General features: G+C 38.6%; 1 protein-coding gene and 1 long non-coding RNA gene across 6 annotated transcripts in view; one reads left to right on the forward strand and one right to left on the reverse strand.

Moving 5' to 3' along the window:
* Positions 1-5,049: 5,049 nt before the first annotated feature.
* LOC141424943 (uncharacterized) lies at positions 5,050-10,571 on the reverse strand. 2 transcript variants are annotated; one of them, XR_012449913.1, is made up of 2 exons: positions 9,937-10,571; positions 5,050-5,534 (listed from the first exon to the last, which is right to left on the reverse strand). It is a non-coding gene; the product is annotated as an uncharacterized lncRNA (long non-coding RNA). The 2 variants fall into 2 exon arrangements; XR_012449914.1 differs by lacking the exon at positions 9,937-10,571 and adding an exon at positions 9,175-9,334.
* Eps15 (epidermal growth factor receptor pathway substrate 15) overlaps positions 9,448-23,819 on the forward strand; it is a 141,131-nt gene continuing 126,759 nt past the window's right edge. The window contains exon 1 of one of the 4 annotated variants that reach the window (XM_074080161.1): positions 9,448-9,567. In XM_074080161.1, coding sequence (XP_073936262.1) covers positions 9,517-9,567 — 51 coding nt within the window. In that variant the 5' untranslated portion in view covers positions 9,448-9,516. The remainder of the gene's footprint in view (positions 9,568-23,819) is intronic. The other 3 variants (XM_074080158.1, XM_074080159.1, XM_074080160.1) reach the window with 3 other exon arrangements.

Here is a 23,819-nt window from a genome sequence, read left to right on the forward strand (position 1 = left end):
CTGTCTGTCTATCTAATGTACTTCTATAATATTCACCCCCATCACCCTCTCCTTTCCCCTTCCTGCCATCTGTTGGTTACCCCCTCAATACTCTTCTTTTATAGTCATGTCATAGTTTTTCAGATCTAGATTCTGCATATGAGTGAAAACATGCTGTATTTGTCTTTCTGAGCTTGGCTTATCTTGCTTAACATGTGTGGTACATATATACAATGGAGTAGCATTCAGCCATAAAAAAGAATGGAATCATGTCATTTGCAGGAGAATGGATGGAACTGGAGATCATTTTAACTTTATTTCATTGCACTTATAATTCTCATGTCTGTCTTCCTTTTAAAATCATGTGTGCTTTTTGAGGGTGGGGACCATGTCTTTTTCACTTTCATAACTCCTCTGCTGCAGAGTGCTTAGTATAGTATGTACTGAAAACTTACTTGTCAAATTGTTGAATGAATGGAAAGAAGTCCATTGATCTGTTCTTTAAAACTCCTATTCTTCTATAGATCTACTCTTGGGGGTTTTAATCAGTGGTCTGAAACTAAGCCCACTAGGATAGGAGTTTGCACTATTTGATTTAATGCTCTTATTCTGGGCCTGGGATAATGAATCCATCTTTGAAGTTCCACTCAGAATCTTCCCTTGTTAAAAACAGTAAGATAAAGCCCTGTTCAAGGTATTATAGGGATAATTTGTTTTATATAGAATTTCAGATTTATAGTTTTTCAAAAGCAATTGGTTTTCTTGAGTCCAATTCCTCAATATTAAAAATTTTCAGATCCCACTGCATTTTTTGGTGGGGAGGGTTTATATTGGGGTTTGAACTCAGGTCCTCACACTTGATAGGCAGGTGCTCTATCACTTGAACCCACTCCACCAACTCTTTTTGCATTGGCTATTTTTGAGAAAGGGTCTCACTTTATGGCCAGACTGGCATGAACTGTGATCCTCCTAATTGTTCTTCCCTGCATAGCTGGGATGACAGGCATATACCATTGTCCCCAGCCATCGGCTGAGATGGGGTCTCATAAATTTTTTTGCTCAACCTGGTCTCAAACTGTGTTCTTCTCCATCTCTGCCTCCTAAGTAGCTAGGATTTAGGCTGGAGCCACTGGGCCCAGCTTCCCTCACTGCATTTTAATGGAAGAAAACTACTAAAAAGAAAAGTAGCCAGCCGAATGTTTGTTGTATACTAAGAATTTCATATAAATTATTATCATTTCACCCTTACATCTGCTCAGTGAGGTAAGGCTTATCATCTATCTTTTTCACACGGGAAGATGGACTGGTTAAGTAACATGCCTAGGTTCTCAGAGGCAGAGCCAGGATTTAAATGTGAGCCTTCTGACATCAAATTCATGCTTTAAACCATTTACTTCCTCTATATTACCTACTCATGTAACATTCATATAATTTTGTGAGTAGTAGTATCTTACTCGAGGTTAAGTTTGAAAGTCTGTAAGGCAAAATTGTATAGTGCTAAGATTATACTTAAAAAATTCATTAAGTTATTCACTCAGTATAATATACATTATTTCCATATAATCTCAACACATCCAATTGTTTTCATCAGCCTTAGATCAAATCCTTGCTTGTTTAGTTGAGTGTCAGATGAAACTCTTACCTTGCATCTAGAGATAATGTTGAAAAATAAGAGCAAAAATATGTCTTTAAACACTAGTAGTGTGTATATAAATTGAGTGTATAAACACATTCATACATAGATAAATGCAAAAAAATTACTAGTCTTTTAAAATTTGACAGATTTACTTCAGATGTCCATTAGAGGAGGGACACAGACCATGTTTATTAATAAAGCGAATATACATGAGAGTTATAAAGGTAAGCAAATTTTTAATCAAAATCCTTGTCATCCCAATGGGATGATCCCTATTTGTTGAATACCTATTCCCATGTGCCAGATACTGTCAAAGTGTTTTAGAAGCATTGCCTACTGAATTCTCCCCCTGTCCCTTTTCTTCAAAGAGTTTCTTTGGTAGTACTGGGGTTTGAACTCGAGTCTTATGCTTGTTAGTCAGGCACTCTACCACTTTAGCTACTCCATGAGCCCTTTCTTGGGCTGGGTATTTTCGAGATAGGGTCCCTATTTTGTTCAGGCTGGCTTTGAATTACAATCTTCCTGATCTCTGTCTCCTGAGTAGCTAGGATTACAGAAATGAGCCACCTTACTTTGTAAGTTTGTTTGCATAAGACTGAGGCTCAAAAACTTTTAAGAACTTGACTGGGTGCTCATTACAGCTTATAAATGGAGGACCATGATTCAATCCAAATTTGAATTCCAAACTCATCCTCTTAACCAATGTCATGTTGTCAGTGTTTCTGACCTATAATCTTGAAAGAGTGAGAGAGACTGGTGTTTCTTTTTTGCAGTACTGGTGTTTGAACTCAGGGCCTACACCTTAAGCCACTCCACCGGCTCTTTTATTGTGAAGGGTTTTTTTGAGATAGGGTCTGCCCGGGGTTGGCTTTGAACAGCAATCCTCCTGATCTCTGCTTCTTGAGTAGCTAGGATTATAGGTGTGAGCCACTGACGCCTGGCTGAGTTTGGTATTTTTTTTGAAAAGGGAATGGGACTGGGCTTTGAACTCAGTGCTTTCTGCTTGCAAAGCAGGTGCTCTACCACTTAAGCCACACCTCCAGCTTCCTCATTGGTATTTTTCTTTAAAGTCAAAACCCACTAGATTTGAAAATGTCAGCAACACAAAACAATGAGTCCCTCTTGCTTCTAGTGGTGATTTTGCATCTCTGAGAATCTCTTGAGAGACCCATTTCTCTGAGCCTCTTCCAGTTTATCCATAATTCCATCTGGGTTATATACACATATATATGGTGGTGCTGGTGTTTGAACTCAGTGCCTTGGGTTTGCTAGGCAGGCGTACTACCGCTTGAGCCATTCCACCAGCCCTGGGTTATTTTCTAGCCCTTTTTTCATCCTCTGCTATTCCTGTCTCCCATACCCACCATGCTCCATTCTAGCGTCTCAACATGCTCAGACTCATTTGCTCTTTTGTGCTTTGCTTTTGCTGACATATTCTTTACCTGGAAAGACCTGGCTCCCAGCTTAGGTCATGTGCAGAAGGTTGATGAAAAGTCCCTATAGGTATTAAACAGGGGAATTAAAAGATCTGATTTATGTTTTCAAAAGATCATTCTTACTTTGATATGGAGAATGGCACAAGTCAGGAAGCAGGGAAATTAGTTAAAGAGATTTAACAGTGGTTCAGGAAAAAGAAAGTATTGGTAGAAGGAGTGAGAAGTGGTCAGATCTGAATATATTTTGAAAATTTTGGACATACATTAGAGATTTTGTCAACAGAACTTGCTGGACCTAGTCTGAGAAAAAGCACAGAATCAAGGAAGAAAAGCAACGAAGGGGTTGAACAAGGCATTCTCTGTGTTATAATGTGAGATGTTCAATATACAGTCATGGTTTTAAGCTTAGACACAACTGTGATTATGGCTTACAAAAAATCTTTGGCTGAAAGAGTTGTCTATTTGTCATTGTGTATGAGAGAGGGATGTCTTAGTTTTCTCCAGCTACACGAACCAACATTATTACCATCCATAAAGTGCTAAGCATTTTCACAAAAGTTGCATCACTGAGCTTTCCCCAAACCCTGAGAATAACTCCATTTTACAGAGAAGGGAACCAAGACTTAGTTTGTGATTTGACTGAGGCTGTGCAGCTAGTAAGGGGCTGAGCTGAGATTTAAAGTCACCTTTGACTCTGAAGCTCAGGCGCTTGTGACTGCACTGATTCAAAGGTAGGGAATCAGTATTCCTCAGTTTTCCCCTCAATATTGGAAGCTTCTGTTGGCTCTCATGTGCCCTACTTTATAGCCCAAGGCTGTCAAACAGGATGGCTTTGTTCAGTCTGTCCCCATCCACTGACTTGCCTTGTGATTTAGGACAAGCTTGTTAATTTGATGGTGTCTCAGCACTCATACATGTTAAGCAGGGCTGGTAATTACTGATGGAGAAAATGCTTTGAAATCTCCAGATGAAAGGACCCGTGGCCATGAGTACAAATATTTTCTTTCCCATGGTATTCTTTTTGATTTCCTGTAGCTTCTAGGGCCCTTCATAAGAGAGGGAGAAGAAGCCAGGCACAGGTTGCTCATGCCTATAATCCTAGCTACTTAGGAGGCAGAGATCAGAAGGATGACAGTTTGAAGCCAGCTTGAGCAAATAGTTTGTGAGACTCTATCTCAAGAAAACCCAATATGAAACAGGGCTGGCGGTGTGGCTGTAGTGGGAGAGTGCCTGCTGAGCAAGTGTGAGGGCAGGGTTCAGGAGAAAAAAAAAAAGGAGGAAGGAAGGAAGGAATGGGGCAGGTGTAAAACTGCATTTGCTTTGGCACTTCAGGAACATAAATGTAATAATCTCTCTTACTCTGTACTACTCAATAAATATTACTAATGGGTGAAATTTCACACAAGCATTTAAGTCTTGGAAAACCACAGAAAATCTTAAAAAATTACTTCTATTTTGTTGTTGTTGTTTTTCAGGCTACTTAAATCCTAAATGTTGTGCAGTAGGAAAGAAAAGGAGATAATGCTTATCTATTGTCTGCTCTGTGCCAAGTATCAGGCTTTCACATATTATCATTTAACCATGAAACAGCACGATCAGGAGTTATTATCGCCTTTATTTACAGAAGAAGAAACCATGAGTTGGTATAGTTCATTGACTTGTCCAAAGTTACAAAACTAAAAAGTTGTAGAGCCAAGGATGGACCAAGCTGGGTCTTCTCTGTTCTCAATTCCAGCTGTTACCAGGATATCCCATTGTGCTGAAAACAAAAATTGGGTGATGATGACAACTTTGAATGGCCCTATCACACTCTGAGTGTGTGTGGCATCTACAAATCTTCTACTGCTTTTTCTTTTCATAGCTCAGATCCTGGCACAGGGACAGTTGTTTGTGTAGCACAATTGTTATTATTGTGCAGCTTCACATATTCTTTCTGTCCTGGGCAAAAATGAACAATAATGGGCTATATTTATAAAACCAGCAGTTTGGAAGCATGAGCTCTGGATTACCATTACAATTGTAATACAGTTTATGTTTTTTTAAGCTTAGCACTATTTATGTGGAAAGCACTTTTCAAAGAATCATGCAAATAAACTGGTTCTTTGTGTATTCAGAGAGTTCCTCACAGTTTTTTCCCCCATAGTTTCAATCAATCATTCTGTACTTCTCAACTTTATAAATGCTGACATCACAGATGTGTAGTGTTCATGAAGAGCTGATATGACAATTGCCTGTAAAAGTTGGAGAAGAAATAAAAGTAATTGTGATTTCCTTTAAGGGTAGGTTGGGGAGGGAGAGGAGGACAAGAATAGGATAAGAAAGATAACTGATAACAAAGCTGTTTGTCATTTGAGATCTCTTCAGACTCATCCCAGGTTTAAATTATAAACCTAGAGCCTCATCTTCAGTCTTCCTCATTCAAAAGCACCATTTTATGAAGTCTTCTTAGGGGTGGTTAATTTCTGCAGAACATCAGCAATGCCCTATTAAAAAGCAGATTTGAATTAGAACACCTATGTGTAATTCCCTGCCCTGTCATTATGAATTTAAACAAATTCCTCTTCTGTAAAACAAGATAAAGAACAATTCCTATAAGTCTGTTGTGAAAATTACATAATGCACATGAAAGCAGCAATTGTTGGTTATTCATAATATCCAGATTTAAGTTCTCAGACACAATTTTATATATTTGGGGAGCATTTACTTTTCCAATAACATTAATTCATGTGTCAACTATTTAAGGCAACCCACACCCTCTTCTTGTAACTAATACATCTGCAAACCCAACTTAGGGTTGGCCCGAGGGGTAAATAATTATTACTTATTGAGCATCTAATTGAGGCCAGGCTCATTCATAGGCCATTTATTGATCTCTAATTTTTATGCTATTCTTACAAAGTAGGTATTATTGTCTCCAAAGTACATGAGGAATATGAGGCTTAGTCTACAGACATTAAGTTGCCCTAGAAAAACCAGATCATTTTTGTCCGCCCTATGCAGTTCATTCTTGTTACCATGAATTAGTTCATAACATATCTTCCATTAGCTAGATTTTATTCTCCTAAAATAGATTTGGAATGTGACCCAGTGCTTTGATGAGATCTGGGACATACATTTGCTAATTGTCATTGGTATGTCATTAAAAAAAAATTCCACTCTCTGACATTCTGGGTCTGTTTTGGAAGTGTGGCCCATCACTCCATCCCTATAGGCTTGTTTCCATCTCCTACTACATGTCAAGTTATTAACTGAAACATTACCCAGGAGTGATGAAAGAAGCCACTACAAGTCATTGGTGCTCTGGAAGAGGCCTGGAGCAATTCCCATATAATGACTTTAACCTAGTCTTCCCTTCCTGGGTGATCTGGTTCTTTCCATTTTTAAAAGCAAAGACTTAAACCTGCTTGCAGTGGCCCTTACTTAAACAAATCACTTATAAAATACAGTATTTGTTCCTTGGTTTTTCTTATCTGTGAAATAGGGATAAAGTGAAGATACAAATAACTACACCTGAGATTATGTGTTTAGTTCAGTTCAACAAACTTTTATAACATACCTATTAGATATCAGGAGTTGTGCTAGATTTTGTAAGCAAAGACATTTATAAACTATGAAAAGCAGTACTGTATAAATGCAAGATATAATTTTTGACTTAATATGAATCACATGAAAATTATAATAATAGTCCTTTACATTGCCTTAATATTTTCTACACTGATTTGCTAATTTTCATGAAGGAGAAAGGTTTATGCAGGAGGCTCAAAAGATGAGTTAAATGGTTTGCCTGAGGTCATACACTAAATGACTTCAATATTCTTTTTACTAACCTATATTGCCTTTATCAGAAACTATACATTAGGGATTCTACCCTATTCATCCAACAGTAATATCTTGGGATCTCAGATGGTTTGGAGGAGTTATTGAATTTGAATAGCAAGTGAAATTGTACTTAATTTGCTCAATGACTTTCAGATTTTTTTCAGGTACTGGGGTTTGAATTCAGGGCCTATACCTTGAGCCACTCTGCCAGCCCTTTTTTGTGATGGGTTTTTTCAAGCTAACTATTTGCCTGGGCTGATCTCTGCCTCTTGAGTAGCTAGGATTATAGGTGTGAGCACTGGTGCTCAGCTGACTTCAGATTTTTAAACTTGTGTATCTACAACCATAGGCATTTTCACATGTTACTTCACAACAGCCCTAAGTCATATAACTGGTAAATGGTAGAGGTAGGATTGGAACCTTGATATTTCTGATGTCTGAACCCTGTTCATTTTACAATACAAAACTGCTTTGGTTATTATTCATATAACCTAGGGCCAATCACTTAACCTCTGTGACACCAAGTTACCTCATTTGTAAAGTAAAAGTAATGATTACTTCCTTTTAGAGTTGTGAGGCTCAAATGTGATAATGTAAGATAGAAAACTCCAATAGAAACACCAGTTATTGTTACAGCTGATAAATGTACCAAAGTGGAATAATTGAAAATAGTATTTCTTCTCCCTTGAGTTAAAAAGAATAACAGCAAAAAGGAGGTCAAGGGAGACTCTCCTGATAAATGGTTGTTCACCAGACCTGTATTACTTGCTGTTTGAGGCTGGACCTTGTCAGAGGTGCTTGAGTAGAGTTAAGAGCTCCTAGAGGAATTTCTGGGTTTTGCTTGTGGTGGAAAAAGTCTAAAAACTGAAGTAGGGCTAACTACATCCTGGGTCTTGATCAGTTGTCTTTCCTAATGTGTCACATGAGGACTGCTATGACAATGGTACCTGGCAGTGGGCCTGATAAGAGCTGTGGTTACCATTACCACTAGGTGTTGTCTGGAAAGCCACTCTAACTGAGAAAGGAAGATCAATCCTGGGCAAAAATATATTGAAGTGATAACCTTATTGTGTGCTGGGCTAAACTGAAGGAGATGTAGTAATAAGTCATTTGCTTGTCCTCAAGGATTTTACAGTTCGGTGAGGTGCTAATAGGCCCTTAACTAACTTTTTTTTTTTGCCAGGACTGAGGTTTGAACTCTGGACCTCATGCTTGCTAGGCAGGTGCTCTATCACTTGAGCCACCCAGCCAGCCCTTTTTTGTGTTGGATATTTTTGAGATAGAGTCTCTGGAAGTGTTTGGCCAGGTTGGCCTCAAACAGATATCCTCCTGGTCTCTGCCTCCTGAGTAGCTAGATTATAGGTGTAAGTCTCCAGCACCTAGGTCTCAACTAACTCTGGCTACATACAATAAAGGTCACATTAGAGCGACTAAGAGGTAAGGTACAGATTTCCTCGAAGGTTTCTAGAAATAGATGGCATATAAACTGAGCCTCTGCAGATGAGAATTTCAAGTAACTGGTTAGGAATTCCAATTTAGGGTGGCACATGAGAAAGTGTAGGCTGTGTTACATTTAATATATGTAGGAGCTAAAGACTTTATTGAACACTTATTACAATGCAAAAGTCTGAGAATATAGAAATATATAAAGAGCAGTATTTGTCATTTGAGTTCTTACTCTAGAGGCAGAGATAGGTGTAAACAGTCATTAGAGGGATGATGACTTCATAAGGTGGAGAAGAAAGGTTAAAAAAGGTAGTTTATACCTGATTTGGTGAGGAGAGAAGATACTTTGAGAAGAAAGTATACCTATGTCCAGAGAAAAGAGGAAGAGTTTGGGATGAACCCGGGGCCTTGTGAATGTAGTATACCACTGAGCTACACCCCAACCCTCACCAGTGCTTTTATTGAACAATCTAAGTGGGACAGGTAGCAGGGGAGGAAAATACTTTTTTCTTCTCCCAAGTAGATTTGAATCTACAAGGAAATGACTTAAAACCTTTCTTTTTCAATATAGAAGATGGGAAGGTTTTGGAATCAGAATGGGATATTAATCCAGCTATCTTATCAGCTGTATGATTTATGATAAGACACATTTTTGTGTCATCTTCCTCATTTCCTTATTTCTGTTTCAGTTCCTTCTTCACACAATTCAAAAATGAAGCATTTAGTACAGAGGCTGGAGTATATATAAAGTACTACTATCATTTATTATTTAGGATCATCTCATTTAGTCCTTAAAAACCACCTGGACCTTAGGTATAATTTCCCCCACTTGCAGACGCTCAGAGTAAGGTGACCTACCTTAAGTTTACATGAGACTCTGTAGCCGCCTCAGTAGCCAGTCCGTTTTTATATCCGCGCCGGGTTTTTCCAGGCGGCCCGGGCCAGCCCCTGATCCGGCCGCTCAAACTCCGGCGCCAGGGTTTGTGTGCCGCCCTGGCCTGCTCCGGCTGTGGGCGGGCTGGGCCGTCGGGGAGGGGCGGGGCGTCGGGATGGGGCGGGGCCGGGCGGCGTGAGGAGGGAAGTTGTCGAAGTTCGGGAGACGCCCGCCCGCCCGCCCTCCCGCCGGGCCTCGCCTACGGCCTTTCCCTCCGCCTCCTCCCCGCCCCGAGCCCCCGTCCGCCCGTCCTTCCTTCCCCTCCCATGCATGATGGAAACACCATGGCTGCGGCAGCCCAGCTCTCCCTGACACAGGTAACACTGCCTGCCCATCCGCCGGGCTCGGCAGGCCGGTGCCCCCGGCCCCTCCCCCACCGCTCTCAGCTTCCAGCACCGGGCGGCTGCTCACGGGCTGGGCGACTGGCGTGTCCCAGCGAGTGTGGAGTGTGTGTGTGTGACTGAGGGAGGGCGCCATCCCCAGCCGGAGCTCGGCCGCCGCGACCCCGCCCCGCGCGGCTCCCACCCCCTCCGCGGCGAGTGGCCTGGGTACCCTGCGGCTCTCAGCCGGTACCCGGCCGCTGGGTCCGGGCAGTCCTCACCCGCCTGCCCGCCCAGGAAGTTCCTCCTCCCAGGCCAGACGCCTGCCAGGTGAGCTCCTGTTGAGCTCACGCGGGTCAGACTCACCTCCGGGTGGCACGAGGCTCGCCCAGGGGCCAGGCAGAGTGGCCTCTCTAGTGGGACGCGCAGGGCCCCTCGGCAGCCTAGACCCTCGCTCGAAGCCGGCCTTTGCCCGCTGGAGTCCGACGGAAGCGCCCCCTTCCCCTAGTTCCCGTGTACCAGGCTCGTTTCGCTTCCCAAGTCAGGTCTCATCCTACCAAGTCCCCGCCTTGCTCGCCCTTCTTGAATTTAGGAGTGTATCCGCTTCCCTCCCGGTCAGGTTCCCTCTGGGTGAGAGCTCCGATTTCAGACTTCCCACCCAAGTCTTCTCCACTTCCACCTAATCGAAGCGGATAACAGGGAAGCATCCTTCAGCAGGTGTGGCCTTTCGGCGCGTCTTGGTGCTGGGAACGACCGAGGACATCACTTTGTCCTGGGTGAATTTTCACCAAAACCCGTTCTCGAGGTCTTTGCTCTTGTTCTGTTGCTTCTTTCTGAGTCCAGTGCTTGTGCTTCCCAGAAAACCTCTAAACATTCACTTTGGGAGCCTGGTTCCTTCTCTGTAAAGATAGCTTATTGTGATCTTCCTAGCATGTCCGCAGGATGGTGAAGTCACACACACGCACACACACACACACACACACACACACACACACACACACGCACGCACGCACGCCCCTTCAGTTCCTCTGACCAAAACTCTCCCAACCTCACCTCCTCAGCCGGTTTTCTCAGAGATGGTGGTTGGGTACTCCTGGACTTGGGCCCACCTCAGCCCTCCTGCCTGTCTTATGACATTCCCCTGCCATCTTGTCTCCTTGGCCTAGATTTGCGGGTGCTTAGGCTAAGGCTTTAACATTGGGGAAGGGCATGTATTTGGGCAGCACTCCGAGGTAGACTGAAAGTGTTTTTTTTCCCCAGGAAAAAAGTCTTTTCCCCTGTATGTGTTTGTATACATACATATACACATTCACATATATGCCTCAGGTAAAATAACTAACTTCAGTTTGAAGGAATTGTAAGTCTCACAAGTGAAGTATGCTTCCATATTTATTTGCTGTTGATTACCCTGTTTTTACCAGCAGATAACAGGGAGCTACCTTTAACATGGAATGTAGTCTTTTGGTTGTGGTCAGGAATCTGTTAGGAAGGGTCCTTCTGAAACAAATTAGGGGAATGGAACACTGACTTTGGGTGTTCACTTTCTGTGAGTCTAGTTTAGTGGACTTGCATTAAACAAGATCCCTGTTGAACAGCAGGCTGCTGTTTTCTGACTCTGCTGGCTATTTCTGGCAGGAGTTTTCCTTTCTTAAAGATACTGTTCTCTTGAAGACCTCTGTAGAATTGATCTTCTGTTGTGTACATACTTTATTTTCTCCCTGGGTAATACTGTGTTTTTAGTTTTTGTTTACTGTCATTCATCTCTAGAGATTTGCTTCAGGCTCTGACAGTTTTATAGTCACTTAAATAATTTGAATATGTTCTTGTGGTTATATATTTAGGTATTAACATGTATATAGAGTAATGTAGGCGATATTATCCTTAAGTGTCTCTTTTTTGAGCTAATGGACATCCAGCTAATTTATATCGATAATTCAAATAAGTCAATTTAGGATATTTTGATTTTTTCAGACACTTAAGAGTCAATTAAGATTACATTGTAAATCCAGGGGGAGAAACTGCCCAGTTTCTGCCCAGTTAATGTTTTCTAATGTGCTTCCTTCTTTCAAAACTTAGCAAATTTGTGGTTTATAGATTTTTAATTTTTTAACTGCTTGAGCCTAGTAAACTCACATAACCGTGCATCCTAGTTTCACATTCATTATTGATCTATTTATGTCACCTTCTGTTTTTCCTCTCCACTTACACACCTAGACAGAGGCATACTCAAGTGAGAGAGTCTTCAGGGTAGGGATTCTTCTTTTTTTTTTAATTGATTTTTTTTTTTTAATTGGGGCGGGAAGGATGTGGGGCATTCATGGTGTGTATGAGGGAGATGGTCTGGCTGTGTTGCCCAGGCTAGCAAGTGATCCTCTTGCCTCTGCTTTCCAAGTAGCTGGGATTACAAGCTTGTACCACAGTATCTCCCCCCGCCTCCATTTTTAAAATCATATCTCTCCCTTATTGCTAATGTCGCAGAAAGTGATTAATAACCATTGTGTGTATGACCAAAAATTTTAAAGAGCTCTGTGACAGTTATGAAGATTAAACAGACGCTAAAGTTAATTTTTGCTTCAGGTAATGAGATGAGGATGGTTTTGGAGCAGGTTCATTCGTGCACTCAACAAATACTTACAAAGTACCTATTAGGTGCAAGGCACTGTTCTGGGATTGTCATTGTAATTTTTTGGTCTTTATCAATTAAAAAAAACTGACAGTAGGTGGGAAATGTGAAAAATTCTTCAGTTTATGCCTTTTTCTTTCTCTGCCTGCCAACCAGTCCTCCAACTCTCCATCACCAAAATAAATGATTGAAATGATGACATAATACTAAATTAATGATAGCTTTGCCAACAGCTATGGCATTGGGCAGTCTCCAGGTCTCAAGTTTTCTTAATTTTAGAATTTATTAAACAAATATCCATTGTGCATTCACTACGTGCTAGAAATTATTCTAGCTACTGAGGCTATATTGATGAACAAAATAATAACAATTCCTAGAGCTTGGAGACAAAAACATGGAACTTAAATTCTAATAGGGGAGTTTGAATCAGCTAATCAAAGGATCTTTCCAACACTAGCATTCTGTTTAACTATAAATCATATCCTAGAATTTGTAGACTTTCTTGAGGTACTTTAGTGCTGTATATAGCCTTAGTGTTTCTAATTTCAGTTGTTTTCACTAGATGTTCTGTTTTTTTCTTGCTATAAGAAGTAAAATTTGAGAAAGATTTTGATTTTTACTTAATTATGGTAGATTACAAAAAAGGTATATAATACTTTTAAAATTTTTCCAGTTGTCTACTTCTTTGAATATCTGTGTCTCCACTATTGTTATAAGATTACTGTTAGCTTCCCTTTGCTTGTTACTTTTTGCCAGGAATTTTACTTCACTTAATCTAACAATCCATCTTACAAAAGAAGGAAATAATTTATATAAACTAGTAAATGGAAGAGCTAAGCTTTGAGCTAAGATCTGTAGGACTAAAATCAGTCTCTTTTATTATACTTCCTTGTGTACTAGATGCTTGACATGTCCAGCGCTCACTGTATTTTTTATTTTTTTCTCAGTATGTGCTCTTTTGTCTTAGTTAGATAGTAAGCTAAATCTAGCTAGTAAACTAGTAAATCTAGGTAGTAAGTCTAGGTAGTAAGCTAAATCTAATTCTCCAAATCTCCGATGCCTTTGATGGTATCTTGTGGGTATGCTCTTGATTATGACATAGGTTTTATTTGATCAAACTGTGGTTTGATGAGTGCCTTAAATCTTCCAGTAGTTCAGTTTTATAATGATGTTTTCTTGTTTTAGTATAACAAGATCTTTTGGGGGTGGGGTGGGGTGCTTACTGGTCCTTGCACATGCTAGGCAAGTACTTTACTCTAGCCCTGGAATTTTTATTTATTTATTTATTTTTTGTGGTACTGGGGCTTGAACTCAGGGCCTACACCTTGAGCTACTCCACCAGCCCTTTTTTATGTTGGATATTTTCTAGATAGGGTCTCATGAACTATTTGCCCAGGCTGGTTTTGAACCGTGATCCTTCTGATCTCTGCCTCCTGAGTTGCTAGGATTATAGGCATGAGCCACTGGTGCCCCACCTAGGATTTTTTTTAAATAATAAGTTTTTAAATTGGGACTCAATTTTTAAAAATCCTAGTATATAATCTGAAAACAAATAGTACAAGAATGCTTTTTTTGTTTGTTTGAGACAGGGTCTCATATAGCCCAGACTGGCCTCCAATTCAAAATCTTCCTGTTTTAGCCCCTGAGTGCTGGGGTTAATGCTTTTTAAAAAATTGCAAGTGTGATCTAACTGCATTACAGAAAATTTAGAAATTGAAGGAAAAAGTCTCTCATAATTTCAATCTCTGGTTTACTTTTAAGTTTATTAAAAAGATAAACGTTGTGTGCTAATAACATACCACTTTAGTGATCTGATTTAACAATTAGGACAGTAAATACAGGACAGAGTTTGAAAATTACAGTATATTTTCAGAAGCAGAAAAAACACATTTTATACAGCCTGACAGATACTTGTGTTCCTGTTATGGAAAAGGTACATTAATTATATATTTCTTTTTTTTTGCCTATAATTATAATCTAGTATGCTCAGTAAATATCTGCTTACTAGAGAGATAAGTATTTTCAAAAATGGTTTGGAATGCTTAGCACTTGGGAGGGCTTGCCATAGTTAAAATTAATTAGGAACAGTTGGGTTTGTCCAGTAGTCTCCCAGGAATAATCGAAGAGTATATTCCTTTGTTTTTCCTCTATTTGCAGACCAAATGTTAGTAACGGACTAACGTAGTAGAAAAAGATTGAGCATTCTTTGCAATGAATCATAGTTGTCAATCTCTGCTACCTCTAGTAGTCTGGTTTTAAGGACTCAGTCTAGGGTATTCTACTTGGTTTTTCAAGGTAATACGAAAACACTTTATATACTTTTTTGTGAGTTTTGGGCTTAATAAAACTGTAACTCTGGAAATCAAAGTAAGAAATTGGCCTGACAGAGAGATCTGGTTACTTAAGAGAAATGATAGAAAATAATAAACAAAAAGAGCAGAGTTTATTAGACAAACTCATATGCTGGAATTTCATTTTAAAACCCTTGAACCCTTATTAACATTATATGCCTTCATTAAAAATTATGTTTATTAGGATCTTTTAATAGTCTCAGGAATGTTGTAATTTTAATGCTCTATTACAGTAACTGGAAAAGATTATATTTAGACAAATCCAGTTAAGAATGCATCGAGAAAAGACTGGAGGAAAAAGACACCACGATTTTATAATAGCATAGTTTTAGTTTTTATTTACTTTGTTTTCAGTAGCAAGCATGTATTCTTCTGTAATCAGCTGATTTAGCAGTTCAATATGAAAATAGTTTTGAAACATTACTCATTTAAGTTGAGGTCATTAACTATTGAAGTAAAACTGTATTCTGAGATTGCATTTGTGTTTAGATTTCTTTCTTTTTTGGCAGTGCTGGCGACCAAACCCAGGGCCTTACATATATATGCTTTATAAGTACTTTACCACTGAGCTACATTCCTAGCTCTTGGTTTGTTTTTTTTTGTTTTTTGTTTTTTTGAGATAAGGTCTCATGTAGCTAGGCTGGGCTGGAATTCTCTATGTAGCTCAAATTGGCCTCAAATTTAAGAGACTCTCCTGTTTCTGCCTTTTGAATGCTGAGATTCTACTACACCCAGCAGATCTCATTTTAAACATTTTCATCTTTGGGTTTAGAGAAATTGGTCAAAGGAATGATAATTTATTATAATTAGTTTGGAGAATTCAGTTAAAGGACTAATTTATAATTTTGTATGATACTTTATAATTTGCAAAGTATTTTTATGCTCTTTCATTTGATTTTCATAATAACTAGCAAACTAGGCTATTACTGTCATCATTTCAGATTGAAGGGTACTGAGGCTCACAATTTGGAACTTAAGTTTTAGGTTTTTTTTTTTTTTTTTTTTGGCATTACTGAGGTTTTCATTCAGGGCCTTGTGTTTGCTAGGCAAGTGCTATACCACTTTAGTCATCTCCAGCCCAGGACTTAAGTTTTGTGCTTTGAAATAAAAGAAGCAGCATGAATCCACATTTAAAAAAAAAAAATTACTGGCTGAGTGGCTCAAGTGGTAGAGCATTTGCTTAGAAAGCATGAGGTCCTGAGTTCAAACCCTACTGTCACCCCCCCAAAATAAAATCTATACTAGTAAAAAGTCTTCTTGCTGTTAGACCTTCAGTCCCTTTCCTAGAAGCACTCATTTTTGCTACTTCTTGTGTGATTTTTCTGTAATAGTTGTGTATGTACGTATTTTATTTTGAGTAAGCTTCTTGCTATTTTTAGGTTATCTGGCTTAGGAAGCTATTCTATATTATCACATGGAGATGCTTCATTATTTTAAAAATTTTAGGATAATCCTGAATGTGCCTAATTTATTTCACTAGTCATCTAATGTGGACAGCTATGTTGTTTCCAATCCTTTTTTATCAACAGTGCTGCAGTGAGTGTTCTTTTACTTATCTTTGTTGCCTACATGTATGTGGATTAGTTTTTAGTGGGTATAATGGTTGGGTCAAAAGAATAATTTTAATGCTAGATATTGTTAATTTGCATTGAAAAATGTATCAGCAATAGTGTTTGAGAGTCCATACTCAAACTCTTTCACAGCTTCATCAACATAGTCTATTTTCAAACTTTTTGATCACTTTCAATCTGACATATAAAAATGACATTTAATTGTCATTTCTGTAGTTATGGGTCTGGTTGAACTAATTTTCTTCAGCTATTTGTATTTCTTTTTTATATTTTTGTGTGACCTTCTGTTGGTTTTTTTTGGGAGGCATTACCTGAGTTTGAACTCAGGGCCTCGTAGTTGTTAGGCGCTCTGCCACTTGAACAATGTCCCTAGCCCTTTTTCACTGATTTTTAAGAACTGTATATTTAGGAAATTTGTATGTCTTTGCAAAATTCTTTGCAAATATTTTTCTCTTTAATTTTTTTGCTGGCATTTTTTGGACTGAGTATAAGTATTTAAAATTTTACTTTTTTTTTTTTTCAATCCAGGATCTCCAATGTGCTAATCAAGTGCCTTTCCACTGAGCTGTATCCTCAATCTCAATGTAGATTTTATGTATGTACATATGTATGTATGTATGCATGTGACAGGGCCTCATTATCGTAGTCCAGGCTTGCCTAGAGCTTTCTATGTAGCCCAGACTGCCCTTAAACTCATGATTCTTCTCCTTCAGCCTCCCAGTTCCTGGGATTATAGGCATGTGCCATCATACAGGGCTCTAGATCTAGATTTTTAAACTTCAGGAGTGGAGCAGAATAATACACTTTATAAGTGCATTCCTATTCTGCTCCTGAATAGCTCTGTGGTCTTGTCACATTGCTTAATTTCTAGGGCTCACTTGTTTATTTGTGTAGCAGAAATAAATTAAGACCACTTACATATGTTGTGATTACAAAATGAGCTGATGGATGAAAAAGGAGATAACATGAATGTGGTTTTCAGTAGATATTTTCTTTAACCATCCCTGTAGTTTTCTTATTTGTTAAGAGTTAGTCTCATACTCTGCATCATGTACTGTGCTTTCCTATTACATAAATGTGAACTTTGAGAATTTTGTGCAAAAGATAGACGTGAAGTAGAAGAAACTATTTTGTGATGTTAAATAATGCTTTAAATGAATTGTGAGTAAAATTAAAAACTAAAGATTGGGGCTGTTTTTGAAACTTGAGACTGGGTACATAGCTCAGTGACAGGTTATGGGCTCTGGGTTCAATTTGCCACACTAAAAATGAAAACAAAACTTGTTTTTTTGAGGCAGGGTTTTCCTATGTAGTTCAGACTGGCTTTGAACTAATACTCTTGCTCAGCCTCCCAAGTGCAGGGATTACAGATGTGTACCACCATGACTAGCTAGGCCGAATAATCCTTTATTGTGAGAGGTACGTTGTGGGATATTTTGCAGCATCCTTATCCATGTGATACTAGTAACACCTTTCCCAGTTGTGATAACAAAAAACATCTCCAGACATTGCCATATTTAATCCTCTGGGATAAAATCATAAGCCTTCAACCTGCCATGAGCCATGATTTTTATGTATAGATTTTGAGCTTAAAAAACTTAAATAAATAAGACAACTTAATATCATGAACTTAATTTTATGTGATTTCTCTGCCTTGCTTAGTGTGGTTTTATTTTAGTGGTGGAACAATTCTACCTAGTGGCCTAAGTATTAATGCAAAGGTCCCGGAAGGAAACCATTCTTATGCCACTGTTGAGAAGGAAGCTACTTCTGTTTCTTGAAACCCTAATAGGTGCTATATTACTTTTAGGTGATTTACATGCATTATTTTGCTTAATCTTCCTATAAGTAGGAATTAATCTCTTGTATTAGTTGCTTAGGATTGTAAGTGGTAGAATTGAGATTTGAACTCTTGAATATCTGTTCTCTAAGCACATTGCTATGGTGCTTCCTGGAAACAGTTACTGATACTATATCAGTCATATTTAGGGATGAAAATGAACATCCATATATAAATTTCTCTATTGATATGTAAGGGAAATAAACCCGAGTGGAATTGTGTGTGTGTGTGTGTGTGTGTGTGTGTGTGTGAGAGAGAGAGAGAGAGAGAGAGAGAGAGAGAAAACAGTCAGACATTGGGGTAATAGTAATTAATACTTATTGAGTACTTATGACATGTCAGGCACTGTTTTCTTTTTTTTTTTTTTTTCTTTTATTATTCATATGTGCATACAAGGCTTGGTTCATTTCTCCCCCCTGCCCCCACCCCCTCCCTTACCACCCACTCCACCCCCTCCCGCTCCCCCCCTCAATACCCAGCAGAAACTATTTTGCCCTTATCTCTAATTTTGTTGTAGAGACAGTATAAGCATTAATAGGAAGGAACAAGGGGTTTTGCTGGTTGAGATAAGGATAGCTATACAGGGCATTGACTCACATTGATTTCCTGTGTGTGGGTGTTACCTTCTAGGTTAATTCTTTTTGATCTAACTTTTTCTCTAGTACCTGTTCCCCTTTTCCTATTGGCCTCAGTTGCTTTTAAGGTATCTGCTTTAGTTTCTCTGCATTAAGGGCAACAAATGCTAGCTAGTTTTTTAGGTGTCTTACCTATCCTCACCCCTCCCTTGTGTGCTCTCGCTTTTATCATGTGCTCATAGTCCAATCCCCTTGTTGTGTTTGCCCTTGATCTAATGTCCACATATGAGGGAGAACATACGATTTTTGGTCTTTTGGGCCAGGCTAACCTCACTCAGAATGATGTTCTCCAGTTCCATCCATTTACCAGCGAATGATAACATTTCGTTCTTCTTCATGGCTGCATAGAATTCCATTGTGTATAGATACCACATTTTCTTAATCCATTCGTCTGTGCTGGGGCATCTTGGCTGTTTCCATAACTTGGCTATTGTGAATAGTGCCGCAATATCAGGCACTGTTTTCAATAATCCTTATAACTTCGTGAAACTTTCAGTAAGCTTTACTAATTGATAACCAGATAATCCTTATTATCCCTGTTTTATGCAAAGAGAAAGAGGAGAGGCTCTGAATTCCTTCAAGGTCATACTGCTGCTAAGTGATGGAGCCAGTATTATAAATCAGGTAGTATAAACAACTCAGATATAAATTGAATGAGTTTTTTTCTCTTTTTTTCAATATTAGGGTTTGAACTCAGAGCCTACACCTTGAGCCATTCCACCAGCCCTTTTTTTGTGATGGGTTTTTTTGAAATAGGGCCTGGAGAATAATTTGCCTGTACTAGCTTCAAATCTTGATCCTCCTGATTTCTGCCTCCTGGGTAGCTGGGATTACAGGTGTGAGCAACTGGTTCCTGGCTTGTTTTTTTGTTTTGTTTTGTTTTTTTGAGACAGAGCCTTGCTATGTTGTCCATGCTGGTCTCAAGTGATCTTCCCACCTCAGCCTCTTGAGTAGCTGAGACTGCAGATGCCCCAGCTTTGAGCCTGTGTTTTTAAATGCAAAATGACTCTGATAGAGCTGACTGACTGTGGGGCAGGTCCTTGATTATAACTGAACAGATGTTTTAGGCCATAACTTCTTATGCGTATTGAACTTATCTTAGATCACATCTCTAGAAAGTGGTTGTTGTACCAAGTTATAGTGGAAAGGTTTTTGTAAACCTAATTGAAAGTAGTTTTATATTTTGCAACCTCTAGGAATTTATTGTTCATGAAAACCTAAGCTTGTATAGGTTAGTGTACATCATGTCAATATTTACTTTCTTTTTTTTTTTTTTTTCGGTGGTACTGGGGTTGAACTCAGGGCCTGGCGTTTGCTACACATACACTCTAGTACTTGAACCATTCCTCTAACTTCAATATTTACTTTCAATCTAATACTCTTTTAGACTTGGAGTTCTTTCAGTATTTTATTGCTGAAGATAATAGGATGTATCAGAGAGAGACACCCTAAGAAAAAAACTATTTTATTAAATATAACCTTGAACCAGTAGTTCTGAAGATTTCTGATGCTCCAGATATGAACATTTTAGAGAACTCGCATAAAATTTATAATGGGAGATCTTTGCCTTTGAAGTCATAATGTCTTAGTTAATAATTTTAGTTTTTATAGAGCTGTCAGTTAATTTTGGTAGTTTTTTTTTTCTTTTTGTAATACTGAGGTTTGAACTCAGGGCCTATGCCTTGAGCCACTCCATCAGTCTTTTTTTGTAATTTTTTTTTTCGAGATAGGGTGTCACAGACTGTTTGCTCGGGGTTGGTTTTGAACCACGATCCTCCTGATCTCTGCCTCCTGAATAGCTAGGATTACAGGCATGAGATACCAGTGCCTGACTTTTAGAAGATATTAATACTAAGGATTATTGATAACTTCATTCCGTTTTATATTCTGTAGGCATAACATGGATATATAATTATATATATATATATATATGATAAAATTATAAAATACATCTCTATTAAAGGTGCTTCCAGTATTGCTGGTTGATTCTCTTTTATTTCAGAAAACATACTATTTTCTGTGTTTCACTACTGTGGTAGGCCTTGAACATGCAAAGAGAATAAAACAATGACACTTAGCTGAAGTAACTTTTAGTTTTTTAAAGGGATAAACACTGACGTTCTGTGATAAGTACTATGATGAAAGATGATAGAAGTAAGGCACTGGAATGCTATAGGAATATCCTGTGACAGTGATGGAACTTTTGGTGGTAATTTAGTTTTTAATTTTTAAGTTATTTTACACAATCCAAAATTGGTAAATTAGATAGTATTTTAAGTTGTACTTAAAAGGACAATAGGGCCATGCATGTAGCTCAGTGGTAGTTTGCTTGCCTAGCATGTATGAGGCCATGGATTTGATAATCTTAGCACTGGGGAAAAAAAAAAAGACAACATAAAATGTGGGAATATTTGATTCAAGTCAAATTGTTTTTGATGAACAGAGTCTACATTGTGGCTATAACATCTGTTTTCTCATGTTTTATTTTCTGTTTTTCCTTCTCTTTGTAATGAAACAAGAATTTTAACTTTGAGTTTCAGATATTGGAAAGAGGGTTCAAGGATAAACAGTCACCTGCTCCAAAGATAGTATGTAAACCATTTTGTGTACTTAAACTGTTTTGGCAGACTATCAAGATTCTTATCCTAAGGATATTGAGAGAAGTTTTAAAGAGTGGGAAGGGCATTGGACTTAGTATAAGATAAACCTGGATTTGAATTCTGCCTCTGTCATTTGTTTCATCTCTGGGTAACCATAATGTTAAACTATTTTAAACTTCCATTTCTTTATGTATGATGTATATACAGTTGGCTTTTCAAGTCTGCAGGTTCTGTATCCACGTAGTCTAACCAATTATAGATTGAAAAAACTTAAAAACAAAATTGTGTTGAACATGTACAGACTTCTTTCCTTGCCATTATTCCCTACACAATACAGTGTAAGAACTATTTTTTGTAGCAATTATAATAGATATTTTAAGTAATCTAAGGATAATTTAAAGTGTATGAGGATACGTGCAGGTTATATAAAAATACTGTACCATTTTATATAAAGAACTAGAGCATCTGGAGATTTTGGTATCTATAGGATATATAACCAATTTCCCATGGATACTAAGGGATGATTGTACATTGTTGGAATATAGGAGGGATTCAATAAAGAGAATTGCTATTATCATTATTGACAGTTACATGCAAAATTTATATAAATGTCCTTTTTTTTTTCTTTGGTACTGGCGATTGAACTCAGGGCTTCATGTGTGCTAGGCAGGTGCTCTACCACTTGAACCACATTTCCAACCCCTTTGGCTCTGGTTATTTTTGAGGTAGGGTCTTACTTTTTGCCTGAACTGGCCTGGACCACAGTCCTCCTATCTTGTGCTTCATATCATAGCTGGGGTGGCAGGTATGTGTCATTATGCCCAACTTTTTCTGTTGGGATGAGAGCTCATGAATGCACCTCCCTCCTCCCCCCCACTCCACTGGCCTAGAACCACCATTTCAGTCTCCCAAGTAGTTAGGATTACAGGCTTGAACCATTGTGTCCAGCTTGTATAAATATTCTTTTAAATGTTTCTCACTTCTAAAATTCTTTTTTTTTTTTTTGTTGGTACTAGGGTTTGAACTCAGGACCTCATACTTCCTAGGTAGGTGCTCTTATCGCTTGAGCCACTCCACCAGCCCTCACTTCCCAAATTCTTTACTCATTAAAGAAAATTTGAAACATGCAGAAAAATAGATTTGTGGATCATCATCCATGGTTTTTTAGATTTTAGTGTTTTTACTTTCTTCCCCTTTATATTTTTTTCAAATGGTTATAATCGCTTGTACTCATACATGTATATTTATTATCTTTAAAATTCATTTATTCATATGTGCATACATTGGGCCATCTCTCCCCCCAGCCCCCTGCTCCGTCCCTCTCCCCACCAACCCCCCTTGCTTCTAGGCAGAACCTGTTCTGCCCTCTTCTCCAGTTTTGCTGAGGAGAAGACATAAGCGATAATAAGAAAGGCATAGCGTTTTTGGTAGTTTGAGGTAAGGATAGCTATACAGAGAGATTCCTAGCATTGCTTCCATGCACATGTATGTTACAACCTGAATTGGTTCATTTCTACCAGACCTCTTCACTACTTCCCAGTCACCTTCCCATAGTGGCCTCTGTCAGTTTAAGATTACTATATTAGCTCCTCTACAGTGGGCACATCAAAACACTTTCAAGTTTTGGGTTTTCTACCTTTCCTTATCCCTCCTGTATGTGTTCTCCCCTTAGCATGTGACCCATGTCCAATAACATTACTGTATTTGTTTTAGATCTAAAGTCCGCATATGAGGGAGAACATACGATTTTTGTCCTTCTGAGTCTGGCTAACTTTGCTTAAGATGATGTTCTCCAGTTCCATCCATTTACTTGTGAATGACAAGATTTCATTCTTCTTCATGGCTGAGTAAAATTCCATTGTATATAAATACCACATTTTCTTAATCCATTCGTCAGTAGTGGGGCATCGTGGCTTTTTCCATAACTTGGCTATTGTGAATAGTGCTGCAATAAACAGGGGTGTGCAGGTGCCTATGGAATAACCTGAGTTGCATTCCTTTGGGTATATCCCTAGGAGTGGTATTGCTAGGTCATATGGCAGATCTATGTTTATTTTTTTAAGAAGCCTCCATATTGTTTTCCAAAGTAGTTGTACTAGCTTACATTCCCACCAGCAGTGTATGAGGGTTCCTTTTTCCCTGCATCCTTGCCAACATTTGTTGATGGTGGTGTTTTTGATGATAGCTATTCTAACAGGAGTGAAGTGGAATCTGAGTGTGGTTTTGATTTGCATTTCCTTTATGGCCAGGGATGGTGAGCATTTTTTCATGTGTTTTTAGGCCATTTGAATTTCTTCCTTTCAAAAAGTTCTGTTTAGTTCAGTTGCCCACTTCTTTATTGTTTCATTGATTTTCGGAGAGTTTAGTTTTTTGAGCTCCCTGTATATTCTGGTTATCAGTTCTTTGATGTATAGCCAGCGAATATTTTCTCTGACTCTTTGGGTAGTCTCTTCAGTTTAGAGACCATTTCTTTTGTTGTACAGAGGCTTTTAAATTTCATGTAGTCCTATTTGTCCATCTTTTCTCTTAGTTGCTGGGCTGCTGGAGTTCTGTTGAGGAAGTCGTTGCCTATACCTATTGCTTCCAGAGTATTCCCTGCTCTTTCCTGTACTAACTTCAGAGTTTTGGG

This window comes from Castor canadensis, chromosome 7 (assembly GCF_047511655.1).
Source record: "Castor canadensis chromosome 7, mCasCan1.hap1v2, whole genome shotgun sequence".
In the NCBI taxonomy this organism is placed as follows: Eukaryota; Metazoa; Chordata; class Mammalia; order Rodentia; family Castoridae; genus Castor; species Castor canadensis.